The 13,441-nt window shown below is 36.5% G+C and overlaps 1 protein-coding gene across 8 annotated transcripts in view; it reads right to left on the reverse strand.

Moving 5' to 3' along the window:
- Positions 1-13,441, reverse strand: part of LOC126979875 (SUN domain-containing ossification factor) — an 82,833-nt gene that overhangs the window by 1,871 nt on the left and 67,521 nt on the right. For 4 of the 8 annotated variants that reach the window (XM_050829436.1, XM_050829434.1, XM_050829435.1 and 1 more), the window contains exons 2-3: positions 7,850-8,166; positions 34-2,089 (exon numbers count right to left, since the gene is read on the reverse strand). In XM_050829436.1, the coding sequence (XP_050685393.1) occupies positions 34-2,089; positions 7,850-7,938 (2,145 nt within the window). In that variant the 5' untranslated portion in view covers positions 7,939-8,166. Of the gene's footprint in view, positions 1-33; positions 2,090-7,849; positions 8,180-13,441 lie in introns of those variants that run through there. The other 4 variants (XM_050829432.1, XM_050829440.1, XM_050829437.1 and 1 more) reach the window with 3 other exon arrangements.

Below are 13,441 nucleotides of genomic sequence, written 5' to 3' on the forward strand. Positions count from 1 at the left end.
TAACGAAACCAATAGTATATATTATATACACACCTTCACTCTATTTGAAAGTCGTAAAAATACTGATTCTTTTTGTATTGTATTTTGGACTTGGTTGACATTTATAGAGTTCTGTGTTCCAGCCGGTAGCGGATCGACTGCCATTTGTTCAAATTCTGTTATAAAATTGTCGTTGTCGATAACAATATTGGTATCACTTCCATCGTCATTTCCATTATTTATAGACTCTTTGGGCTTTTCTGGTATTATATCAATTTTTCCATTGTTGCTATCTCTTTGAATTGTTTCCTTTTCTTCTTTTTCCGTGTTATCGGAAAGTTTATTATCAATTTTATTTATATTTACGTCTTCTTGTGTATCTATTATTGGAGTGTCTTCAATAAATGTCGTTAAACCGTCGTTGACATCATCTTTTTTTCTATTCTCATCTTTGGGAAAATCTACTAGTTTATTCTCGATATTTTCGTCAGGTACATTATAATTTTCTTCTGATAATTCGGTCTTATTGTTTTCTTCATCAGTAGGGTCATTTTTGGGTATCACTTTAACTTCTTGTTCACTGTTTGTTTCACCATTTATTTTGTGCGTTGAATTATCCTCAGTAATATTAGTGGTAACATTTAACTCAGTCTCATAACTAGTATTCAACACTACTTTCTTCTCTTTGATAGCAAGAATATTACACAAAGCCGCTATATATTTCGGCGGAAATAAAGCATTTAAGTAAGCGTTGCGTTCCTCCGCAAATTCTAATGTTTTTGTACTTTTAAAAGCTAAACCATATTGTTGACATATACCAGTACACTTTAAAGTATCTTTTAGGAACACTTGCCGCACTAAGTTTGATAATTTGTCCGAACTACAACTAAGAAGTTCATACACTTCACTATACAGAGTTTCACTACAGTTATCGCACACAATAATATGGCTGGGAGAGCAACACCGCTTGTACTCCCGCTCTGACAATGTGTCGTTTTGTTCACTGGACGCATTATTAGTAACATCTGTTTTGAAAGCTTGCGCAGCTTTTTTAACAATTGACATTACTGCATCTCTTGCAGAGCCAAACAAGTTCTTAGAAGGTTCAGAATCCGGCGTAAGTATACCAGGAATATCTATTATTTCATCGTCTTCATCTTCATCATTGAGCGCCGAATGCTGCGAGCTCTCTTTTTCTAAAACTTCAAATTCTGAAGTGCCGTAAACTTTGAATAAAGAAATAGGGCAGTAATGTTCTGATCCGTGATGTGAAAGCATTTCAACTCTAATGAATTTTCCAAACAAGTGTGGATATAAATCAAAGCTTTGCACATCTCTCATATCTTGGGCCGTAAACTGCCCGACACTCGCCCATTCACGTGTGGGGAATCTATCACTAAAATATACAGCGATGTCTTTGGGAGTAGAGGAAAATAATTCAAAGTTTGCTAATTCTATTTTTTGAGCTTGGACAGGTTCACATAGCTCGACAACGAACCATATTCTGCTGTTGCATGTATTGAGCATGTATTCGTCTCTGTTAGGAGACAATATTGAACTCGCTGACCCCGACTCGGGGTTGACAGCAATCACTTTTGCACCACACGCGGGCGAAGCGTAATTCTTTGACCGCAGCTTGGTGCTCTTACTACTAAAATTCGTATTGCTATGACTAGGTTGACTCGAGTGGTTTAACACCGTGTCTTTCTTCTCCGCTTCTGCTAATTGTTTTTGTGCCCACTCCGAAAATGACGGGATGTCTTCTTGTGGTTGCGTTTCTGGTTTTAGGGTTATGTCATCTTCAATTATCGTATCAGTTTGAGATTCTGTACTTTCTACTTCCGGCGCATGTGTTGTACTTGGAAATGATTCTTCAACTTGTCTTGTTTCGTGCATGGGTGTTGCTTTTACGATCAATCTTGGCTCGGTGCTTTCTTTGCCTTCATCCTCTTGTTTTTCACTGGTCGATGATGCATCGATGATAGAGAAGCTTTTGGTATCATTGTGTTGCTCAGATTCATTCGCGAACAACAGATCGTCTGCTTTCAAGTCCAATTTCGCATTGTCTGTTAAAGAGATGAGTATTGGAGGCTGTCCTGTTTCAGGTAACCTGGAAAGAGAAACCTTTCATTAATACAGTGTTTATATTTTTTAGTTTATTTGTGTATTTTTTACGTAATACAAAGAACACTAAGGGTAATAGATAGTAACCCGGCTACCCTCCGAAATTCTGTTTAGATTTTGACAGAAATGGCAGATAGCCGGCTAGTATAAAGTATAACTTAGGCTGATTTAAGACAATGCAATTAGGGTTCTTTTATGAAAAAATCATACAGGCAGATTGCCATATGAACGCATGACTACGCGGGCGACGAGTTCGTGTTCATGGATCCATGAACGTTATTACAAATCATGTTATCAAAGCAATCGGGTGTTTTGAATAACTGATCAATGATGTAATTTTATAGATATGACACATCAGTAACATATTATACAACATTCAGGTATTTTGGTAAACTCTGAAAGTTTGAATTATTTTAATTTCTATGAATATTTAATTTTTTTTTAGTTGACTTCATAAAATAAGACAAATTATGCTCTTTGTTGAATAATCAGCTCTTAGCACTATTCTATTATATTTATGTAATGGTTCTGATAAGCTACAAGAAGTAGAAACACAATTTTCATCCACAACTTATAAATATAAATTTGGTTTCTTCTATAATAATACTATAAATTTCGTACAAAAGTTACACTTCAAACACAATTGTTTACATATTATGTACTTATAACTATATTATATACACATATAAAATGCAAATTAAACCTTACCCTGTTTAGTTCAGGGAACCAACAAGCTCTTTTTGAATAGCTATAAAAATATCGGCTGTATTGCACGTGGTTATAGCACCGATACAAAACTCGTTCAATATATCAGCTGATGTTATACTTGTGAACGCAATGCGTACACGTCGTTTATATCAATTGAAACAATCAACTTCAATTGTAGCGAGTGAAGATAATATAGATTTATAGATAATGAACACTAATAGTACTCCTTCTACTATACTACTGATACTAACAATCCTGTGACGTGAAAGATAAAAACCTGACAAGTATGATTCGCATAAGAAGGGACGCACTCCGTATGATCGTACAAGATCTTACTCTCTACTTAGATCATTTACCTACGGCCGTTCCCAATATACTATCTACAGATAGAGATAAATTACTACCTTCTACTGTCAGTAATTAGCTGTCAATAATCTGAAGCTGTCCCAATATACCCGATAAGTCATTTTTATCGCCTTACATTGGAACGCTTAAATTGCAATTTCCATACAAACTTCTATCGCTGGTAAGCTATACGTCGTACCATTGACAGACAGCGTGTACGGATAAGGTGAGTTACCGTGGATAAGTTTATTGCATAAAGTCAACGATAGTTACGATTATTATCTCAAGTAAGAGATAGACTGAATATTGGGAACGGCCGTTATACGTCTAGATAGACTATGACTGCTGTGAAAACGTCGAAAAAAAAATGAATTTAGAACTAACTTCTATTTTGAGCAATTCACGCACACTAACACCAAGTATCATACAAATCGCAAGTGTAAGACGTAGCTTGTCACGCACACTAAACTAATATTACTGGCCTGTTTTTTCGGTATTCTAACAGCAAGAGACCTATCTAGACGTAAAAATTATCAAAGATTAACACGTTTTTTTGAAGTAGTACTTTCATGATTATAGTCACTAAGTCGCATGTTAAGCAATTTATGAATAAATAAATAAGATACTAAATAAATTAATACCTACAGTTTTAGTTTATTAGATTCAGAACATATGACTGAATAAATAACACTTTATATGGTCAAACTTATCCTCTCACAGAATTTATTTAATTTTTAAAATATATACAATTTTTTTTCATGGCGGCCATTTTGGAATTAGCAACCCTGTTGTTTTATTATTTGTTATTATATCAGCAATAGCAAGCAACTAGGACCGTATATAAGTTACAGGAGACTTTATAGAGTCACCGATGGATACGTACCTTTCGGGTTCGGAACCCTAAAACGTCTTAGTGATTTTTAGATAATTTCGATGCAGGCAGATGATTTCCGGCCTTTCACGTAGGAAATTTGCTTAAATAATAGCAAAAAATAGAATAATCTTGTTTTATTGCAAAAAATCTATGCATAAATTTGTGGCCTAGCTCGCTTATCTCTGTTGACGCGAGAGGTCGTGGGTTCGAGTCCCGCATCGTTCATAAATTTTATTTTCAAATTTTATTTGTGTATTAATCGTAGAAGCGAGGGTTATCACTTTCAATCAAAAACATTATCAGTCCAGCGGTTTAGGACTTGCCACAGATGTTCACAGATAAACATAAAAATATATAAAGATATATTGGAAAACGTTATTTTAAACTGTTAACCCAAGCTAGCTAGAGTTTTGCTATCCGACGGACAGTTTTATGAACTAAAACCACGAACATCGTGATACTATTTCGTAGAGATTGTTTGGTTATTGGATATTGATAACTCGATATGTCCAGTCCATCTATATTCTCTATACACTTCTTTATTTACCGATGCAATTTCTGGCCCTTTTGCGGAATATCTATCTATTTTTATAGATCACAGAGTAATAAACTCTTCGCATAATATATTTTTGATTCAGTTTGAATAGTGTAAAATAAGTTAAGCCCTAAACCGACGAGAATATAAAGCCGAGTGTGTAATTGTGTTGCTTACCGTCAATAACATGTACATTGTACGGTCACCCACAGGTGCAGACCGAAATTAATGCTCTAATGTCGTCCAACACTATTTCGAGAAGGGCACACCAACAATAATATATCATACAACATTGATGACGATTTCATAATTTCTGAGCGCATTGACGCACTCCATCTGAATACTGTTCACTACGACTACAATGATATACGTAAGGAGAGCACTCGCAACTCTGCGGTGGGGATCTGCTCCAACACGGAATCTGTAGTCATATTTTGGATGTTTTCAAAGAGTCGTCTCTGCGGAACCGTTATGGGACCTATACAGGAATGCGTAGATTCACGCAGGGGCGTGGATACCATGTAGGCAAATAGGCAATGCCTACCTCGTTAAGTACCTTAATAAATGTAGCACTAATGTTAAAATTCATTTAGTTTAATATGGTTTTGTTATTCCATAACCAAAGGTCTATTCAAAACCCCCTCATTAAGTTTTGTGCCTACCTTGGTTACCGTGTTCTATCCTTCAAGGATACTTAGACATCGAGAACAGACAACTCTCCTGACGTATCTATATACTTACTATACATGATGGGCATGAGGTAGTTAAGTAAGTAAGTGTGAAATTTTACATAAAGAAGTGGTGAGAGCTAAAATTGAAAGATAACAGTTTAGTAACTGATTCTTTTTAACAATGTCCAACAAGATCATAATAGCAGAAGACTAAATTCAATACAAATCATTCCTTGCCCGCTTGTCGAGACCGGATACATCCATAATAATTCCGTGATACTCTGTTTTCATGTATTCAATCTATTCAAACAACTTCTGCCGGTAAGGGAAATAAATCTGTTTAGGCAACGCGATAAGCACAATGCTAACATTTGAAGAACGAGAGAAGAAAACATTTGAAAGTTTTAAATTATTTGCAAAGTTTCGTTATAGCATCAATATTAAAAATTCTAGCTAGCAATCTTATCTCAATATGTAATTGAATTGACAGAGATTCGGTTATCACTGCCATGCCAAGTATATTATTTAATTATATAAAAGCCTAGCAATTATTACTAACATCGTAATAATGTGATAAGACATTTCTAAAGCCTTTTAAATTATGTGAATATTTTGAAATGTTGAAGGTGACATTGACAAGTCGGTCTTAATATACACAATATATTATTAACAGTACATAATAATATATAACTTTTATGTTTATATATAAAATGTCAGTATGTATGCTCGTAAATATTCTACTTTATATAGTCATGGGGGGGGACGTGGGAAAAGGTAGATGACGTCATTGGTCAGAGTTTTATAATAATAGCCTTTAATAACAATCTTTAGATAGTTTTAGATTTACATTTCAGTAGACATCGGCACAGATTGTTTTACTTTCGCATAGGCCTCTATATATGGCCTCTCCAGGCTCTTCCAGTGTTCTCGGTAATGACATGATCTGGTCATACTTCTGATTGCGGACGTATCAAAAACTATTAGTAAACTGAAATGGCAATGGGCAGGACACCTAATACGAGGCAAACAAGAAAAATAGGCCAAAATAGTAACATAATGGTATCCTAGAGAAGGAAAAAGGCCCAGTCGTAGATGGGGCGACGATTTAAAAGATGCCGCTGGCATGACGTGGTCAGAGTTTAATAAAATTGAACAGATTTTGAATGAACTTGATTTAAAAGTGGGACTGACTATCTTTGCTTTGACGCGTCCACTTGTAATCACATCAGCTTCCACACATAATCATTGAAATGATGCCTTTAAGTGGGAATAGCATGGTATGTTGTTGATTTAAAACATCCTTTCCAAATGAGAAATGCTCAACACAACACAACAAAGATCAAAATGTTTAAAAAAGCCAGAATGTCGTAAACAGCGGGTGGTGGAAATAATGTTTACCAATTAAATCATCATCGGAATAATTCACAGAGCCTTCAACCTACAGGCCGTGATATGTAGATTGCACGTTTCGGTCTCTCTTTATCTTATATCTTTAAACGAGCAATTCTTGTATATAGGGTGGTTTTTTCATAAGGGCGGTGATTGCCAAGTCGAAAACTACGAGACTTAGAGAAAAGTGGTGAAGGGAGTCATGCTCTCGTTTTATAAGAAACCCATAACTGCAAATTTAGTTTTTAAAAAAATTCTTGAACTTTTGACGGAAATCGACCCGAATGATTTAAAAAAAAATTACACCTGTATTATTGAACCAATAGAATCCGTTGTAGATAAGGATTAATCTTTGCAAATATATGTTATACTTAAAATGGAAGGAAATAGTAAAACATTACTATTTTTTTTTCATATCTCACTTTTATCTAACTAATAAGTTGCTCAAAATGGTGTCATAAATTCAAGAAATTAAAAAAAAAAAACTAAATATGCAGTTATTGTTTTCTTAAAAATCGATTTTATTCTCAAAAACCCATCCTATATATAATCTGAATCTCGGAAAGGGCTTCAACGATTTTCATTAAATTTAGTATAAAGTATTAAATTTAGTATTCGGGGGCGATAAAAAAAATTTAGTTTTATCCGTGTTTTAATGAGAAACAGCTACAATAACATTAGAATACAAAGGTAAATTTCGCCACTATATACAAGACTGTAATAGCTCAAATGGGACAATGGGTGATCCGGAAAGCAAAAGACCCCGGTTCGAATCCAGATGTCCTATTAGTTTTTTTTGTTAAAGTTTTGTACATTCTTAAAAATCCGAGCAAGGCTCGGTCGTCTGGATATTGAATCTATATTATATATAAAAGAGAATGTATGTTTGTATGTTCCCTAATAACTCCTAAACTATTCACCCGATCTCAATGAAATCTTTTGTAATACATTCGTCGAAGCTCAAGGAAGGCTTACATATTTGTCGTGTCACGATCCCACCCACGCATTTACCATATCTCTCGAACTGTTTATTGACAGAACAACGTCTGTCGGGTCAGCTAGTTAATAATAAAGCCCTCCCCGAAGAGGAGCCACCGTCATTACATCACCATAGCCCATATAACGTCAAAAGACACTAATATCCCCCGAGTAAGTAGACCATCAATACATGAACAGCAATCCACCTAAATAGAGATGTTTCTATGGAAAATGAGCGATCCTTACGTGTAGAATATGGTGAGTCCTTGGTGGCCGCCGTACGACAGCAGTTGGCACAGCAGGAGACTAGCTAGCAGCGCCCGTGCCGGCGACATAGCGCCGACGACGACGCCGCATTGGCGAACACCGCGCACGGAACCCGCCAGAAACCCACCCACCGACCGTCCCACAACGACGAACACTTCACAACTCACAACACAGTCCAAACGCTGCGTGCAACGGAACGCTATCTAACGTTCCAAATTCAGACTTATTTCTTAGCACTTTTCACAGCCGACAGCGCGCGCTTTCCGTTGGCATTTACGACCGATACCTCTGAAGAACTACAATACTCTGGTTAAAGCTGGGCATGTAATACGGTTTTGGCAACTGATTAAATAATTATAGTAAGTTAACTAAGTACTTATCTATTGTTCATTGTTGTCATTAGCTAATTATACCATTATTTATTTATGAAAATAAGGGTCGAGATGAGCAGGACGTTGAGCTGATGATAATTGATACGACCTGCCCATTACAATACAGTGCCGCTCAGGATTCTTGAAAAACCCCAAAAATTCTGAGCGGCACTACAGTTGCGCACGTTAAATAGACATAAGATGTTAAGTCTCATTTGCCCAGTAACTTAAATAGCTACGGCGCCCTTCAGATCGAATCAAACAAAGAAATCAATTTGTATAATTAGTATTCCTAAAGCAGCTGAGGTGAAATGGGAAACACTATATATTATATATAACTAGCTGACCCGGCAAACGTTGTTTTGCCATATAAAGTATAATTCACGCGATAGTTTTATAAGTAATAAAATATTGCCTATATTATAGCCTATACATCATTTTGTTCTATTGTCAATAGCGCACGCAAAAATATGTTTTCGATTTTACACCTTGTGTTACAAAATAGCAATTTTATTACGGATCCCTAATTTTGAAAAAAAAACATAGCCTATAGCCTTCCTCGATAAATGGACTACCCAACACTGAAAGAATCATTCAAATCGGACCAGTAGTACCAGAGATTAGCGCGTTCAAACAAACAAACAAACAAACACTGCAGCTTTATAATATTAGTATAGATGACAAAGGTATGTTCACAGAATATATTTTAGTTCAGTAATATCTTGGGCTATTTACCAATATAAATGTATGATACAATTATCTCCTTGAAACTACGCCTGCATCTCAAAAGCATCTGTCACTGGACATTTGCCATTTTAACATAAAATGTAATAATCTCTGATCGGTTTTGTGTAGGCCGTTTTACGCCGTTCCCAATATACTATCTACAGATAGAGATAAATTACTACCTCCTACTGTCAGTAATTAGCTGTCAATAATGTGAAGCTGTCCCAATATACCCGATAAGTCATTCTTATCGCCTTATATTGGGACGCGTGAATTGCAATATCGATACAAAACTTCTATCGCTGGTAAGCTATTATACCTCCTCCCATTGACAGACAGCATCTACGGATATCTTGAGTTACCGTCGATAAGTTAATTGGGACCGAAAAGTCAACGATAGTTACGATTTTTATGTCAAGTAGGCCTCAACCGGAGATAGACTGAATATGTTACGTTCAGGTCTGAGGCAGTCTCTTTTGAATGGGTGGTAGTTTTTGACGTTCAATAAGTGATTTTAAATCCTATTTTGAATAAACATATTTGAATATCAATTTGAATTTGAATTGGGAACGTCTGTAACAATAACAAGCTCGTAGAAGAAACGTAATTAACCTAAAGAAGCTTATACACTGGCCTGCAAAAGTAAGTATCACACTTTTCAAATTAATTTTTTTTCTTAACTGTAGAAGGTAGAGATTTAAGATTAAAAACGTTTTGTTGCAAATTTTATAGGCTTTAATTCTTAGAAACTAAAATTATACATTAGTAACATTTTTAACTTAAAAAAGATAAAACAATGAAAATAGACATTTTTAGTTTAGTGTAAAAAATTCAACTAAAATGTATTACATGTTATTAAATTTTTAATAACTGGTATTGCCTTCTCGAGCTCTGATTACAGCTTCGAGCCGGTTTGGCATACTGAACACTAGGTTTCGGAGCCGATGTTGGGGAATATTCTCCCATTCTTCTACCAGGGCCTGCTTTAGTGCCCTGAGGGTAGTAGGTGGTGGTCTGCGATTTCTGACTAGCCTCCCAAGCTCATCCCAGGCGTGTTCAATCGGGTTGAGATCAGGACTTCTTGATGGCCAAGCCATCACGCTTATACCGACCTCCTGAATATACTCTTGTACGATATGAGCCGTGTGTGGCCGGGCATTATCATGTATCAGCATCGATCCATCACCCATATTTGCTAAATACGGCCCTGCATACTCATTGAGAATCTCTTGAGCATATCTTTGCCCAGTGAGAGTTCCATTTTCTATGGCTACTAGCTCTGTGCGACCTTCTGAAGATATGCCAGCCCATACATGTACACTGCCTCCACCGTATTGGACTCTTTCTGAGATGCAGGCTTGAAGGTATCGCTCACCAGGTCGCCTGTAAACACTTCGCCTTCCATCAGAAGTGTAAAGGGAGAATCGAGACTTATCTGCAAACAAAATTCTTGACCATTCTTCTTCATGCCACTGCATGTGTTCACGGGCGTATCGCAGTCTCGCTACTCGATGCTGTCTCTCGAGTTTTGGGCCACTCGCTTGTCTTCGAGGTTTCAAATTTGCTTCAGCAAGTCTTCTTCTCACTGTACTGTCACTAATGTAGTCCCTCCGGGTCTGAAGTAGCTGTTGCTGGACTTCAACTTCTCGGGCACTGGTACACCTGGGTCTGCCATCACAAGGTCTCCTCAGATGGTGTCCAGTCTCTTCGTACCTTCGCTTTATCTTCTGGACCGTTCGTACCGTCACACCCACCATTCTTGCAGTGCGACGCATACTGATGCCTAATTCCAGAAAAGCCATGATCCTAGCACATTCTTCAACTGAAAGAGGCATGATAAATAAATGTTATGTGCTTTTTAGCATAAATTTTTAAAACAAGACCCATCGATCATGAAAAATTTAAAACAGAAAGAAAAATGTGAATGGTAAAATTGTAATTCGTAAACGTCCACTTTGAAAAAGGAATGGTTTTGTTTTTGAAGTTTTTTTTCAGCCAATTCTTAAAAGAAGGTTACCGACTACAAAGTTTTTATGTACAAAATTAAATTCTCTTTTGAGTCCTTTTTATTTCGAAAGTATATCTTGTGAACTTAAAACGTTATCTCAATTTTAAAAGTGTGATACTTACTTTTGAAGGCCAGTGTATATACATTCGGCCAAAGTTTTAACGATTTTATTTATTTTGTTACACAGAAACGAGTTTGTTTTTATTATGTTTTTCAACAACAATAAACAGTATTCCAGAGTTTTAAATGTATTATTTCAACGGATAACTATAATTAGTTTATTTTTTTTTTGACAGAGCCTGTCTTATGTGCGACGACTCATATAGCCCAGTGGTTAGTGACCCTGCCTACTGAGCTTAGAGGTCCTGGGCTCGAATCCCGGTAGGTGCAAACGTTTTTATGATAAATGTTTGTTTTCGAGCCATGGGTGTTTATATGTTTTATGTAAGTTTATCGTTGGCTTGCAACAATGCCTAGTTTGGGGCAAGATAATCTGTGTAAAATTGTGTCAATATCTTTATATATAATTCTTCTGTAGGTACGTGCGTTGACAGTGAACTCCTCCTAAGCGGCTTGTCCGATTTGAAAGAAATTTTCTGAGTGTGTTTCGAGGTTTAGATTCACAATTGAACCTCCAAAAAGGCTGGACCGATTTTGATTTTTTTTAGAGTGTTCCAGTGAATTTGAGATTGGTTTAGATTCTCAATACAGTCCACATATAATTCTACTACGTATGATAATGATCTCCTCCTAACGTCTGGGCCGATTTTTCAAATTTAACACATGTGCACAGCACAACGTCTGTCGGGTTCACAAGTTATTTATATAATATCACTGGAGTATGAAATTGCCCGCCGATACAGCACACAGTACTTCACGGCCTGTCATCGTTTAATATAATAAACGATTAATTGTGTTCATGATTGATAAATACCTCGCGTGAGTTGGCACGTGCTGTTTGCGTCACATTTATTGATGCAAAATATAGCTGCTGTATGTACTAGTGGGCCCGACAGAAGACCGGTCCAACCGTTTGACCGGTGAAACGAGTGACAGTCACAGTCCACGTCTTTTTGTGTGTGTGTGTTTTTTATGAGAATAAGGGACGAGAAGGACGTTCAGCTGATGGTTATTGATACGCACTACCCATTGCAATGCAGTGCCGCATCTTGAGACATAAGATGTTAAGTCTCATTTGCGCAGTAATTTTACTAGCACGGCAACCTTTCAGACTGAACCACAGTAATGTTTACACATTACTGCTTCACGGCAGAAATAGGCGCCGTTCTGGTTCCCATAATCTAGCCGACTTCCTGTGCTAAGGAGCCTCCCACTGGTATGTAGGTACTTGAGGGGCCGACAGAAGACCGGTCAAAACGTTCACTAGTAAACCCAAAACATGTATGTACAAAGGTAGGTAAGATTTTTTTTTTGGTATCTTCATTGGGCCTGAATAACAGCTGCGCTGCAAACAGTCCACGTTTTTTTTATGTGGCATTAATACAAGGTACTTAAATAATATATGAAGCCGAACTACAGATTTACACTTGAAGTAGAAGAAACAGTTTAAAAATAATTGATTGCATTTCAAGAGACAAAAAAAAATTTTTTATTTAAAGATTTAATGCGTGTTCTGGTCATGGAAGTCGCTACATTGAAACCTTTTACAGAGTAATGGAATGAATAAATAAGTTCAAAATATTTCGTAACTTTAAAATTACCCTCATACTAACTAGGTGTACCTCGTTTTGTGTATCGACACTACTTTTTGCAACACCCTGTACATACAGGCAATAGAAACATGTAGCATACACTCTCCGAACGACAACAACGTCACTTTTATGATATTTAGAAAGGCAATAATATAATATTATATAACACATAATATCACAGCCATTAAAATATGTTAAAGCCCTTTTCACCTTTCGAGTATGTACTGTAAAAGGTAAACATAATATTATGAGGCAAAATCGAAAGTTCTATCATTAGAGACATATTATTATTTTATTGTAACTTTATACCAAGGACGATACACTAACGGCCTTACAAATAAACTCGGTATAAAGTTATAACTGATGATAAACAAAAAAAAAAAAAAACGCAAAATGTTTACAATATCGTTGACAGCTCTGTCAATACAATGATAATTCTGAAGTTTTCCGAATGACAAGCTGCCTTGCAAATAAACGCGGGAAACGTTATACGTCCGAACAAACCATTCGTAAGCGAAATGTCTATTTGTAAACATTTTACATATTCTTGGTTTGTCCTTAGTTATAACTTTATGCCAATTTTATTTGTAAGGCCGTAATAGTTTAATACCCCATCCCCGCCACCGTCTGCCACCCCGTGCGACGGTCGCGCACGAAGTTGTCGGACTATAGTGGAACAATCCAGACAAGTATGTCAATATTGTGGCACCTGGAGAGCTATTCTGTCTGCTCTACCTCTACTATATATCTACTA

This window comes from Leptidea sinapis, chromosome 4 (genome assembly GCF_905404315.1).
Source record: "Leptidea sinapis chromosome 4, ilLepSina1.1, whole genome shotgun sequence".
Lineage (NCBI taxonomy): Eukaryota > Metazoa > Arthropoda > Insecta > Lepidoptera > Pieridae > Leptidea > Leptidea sinapis.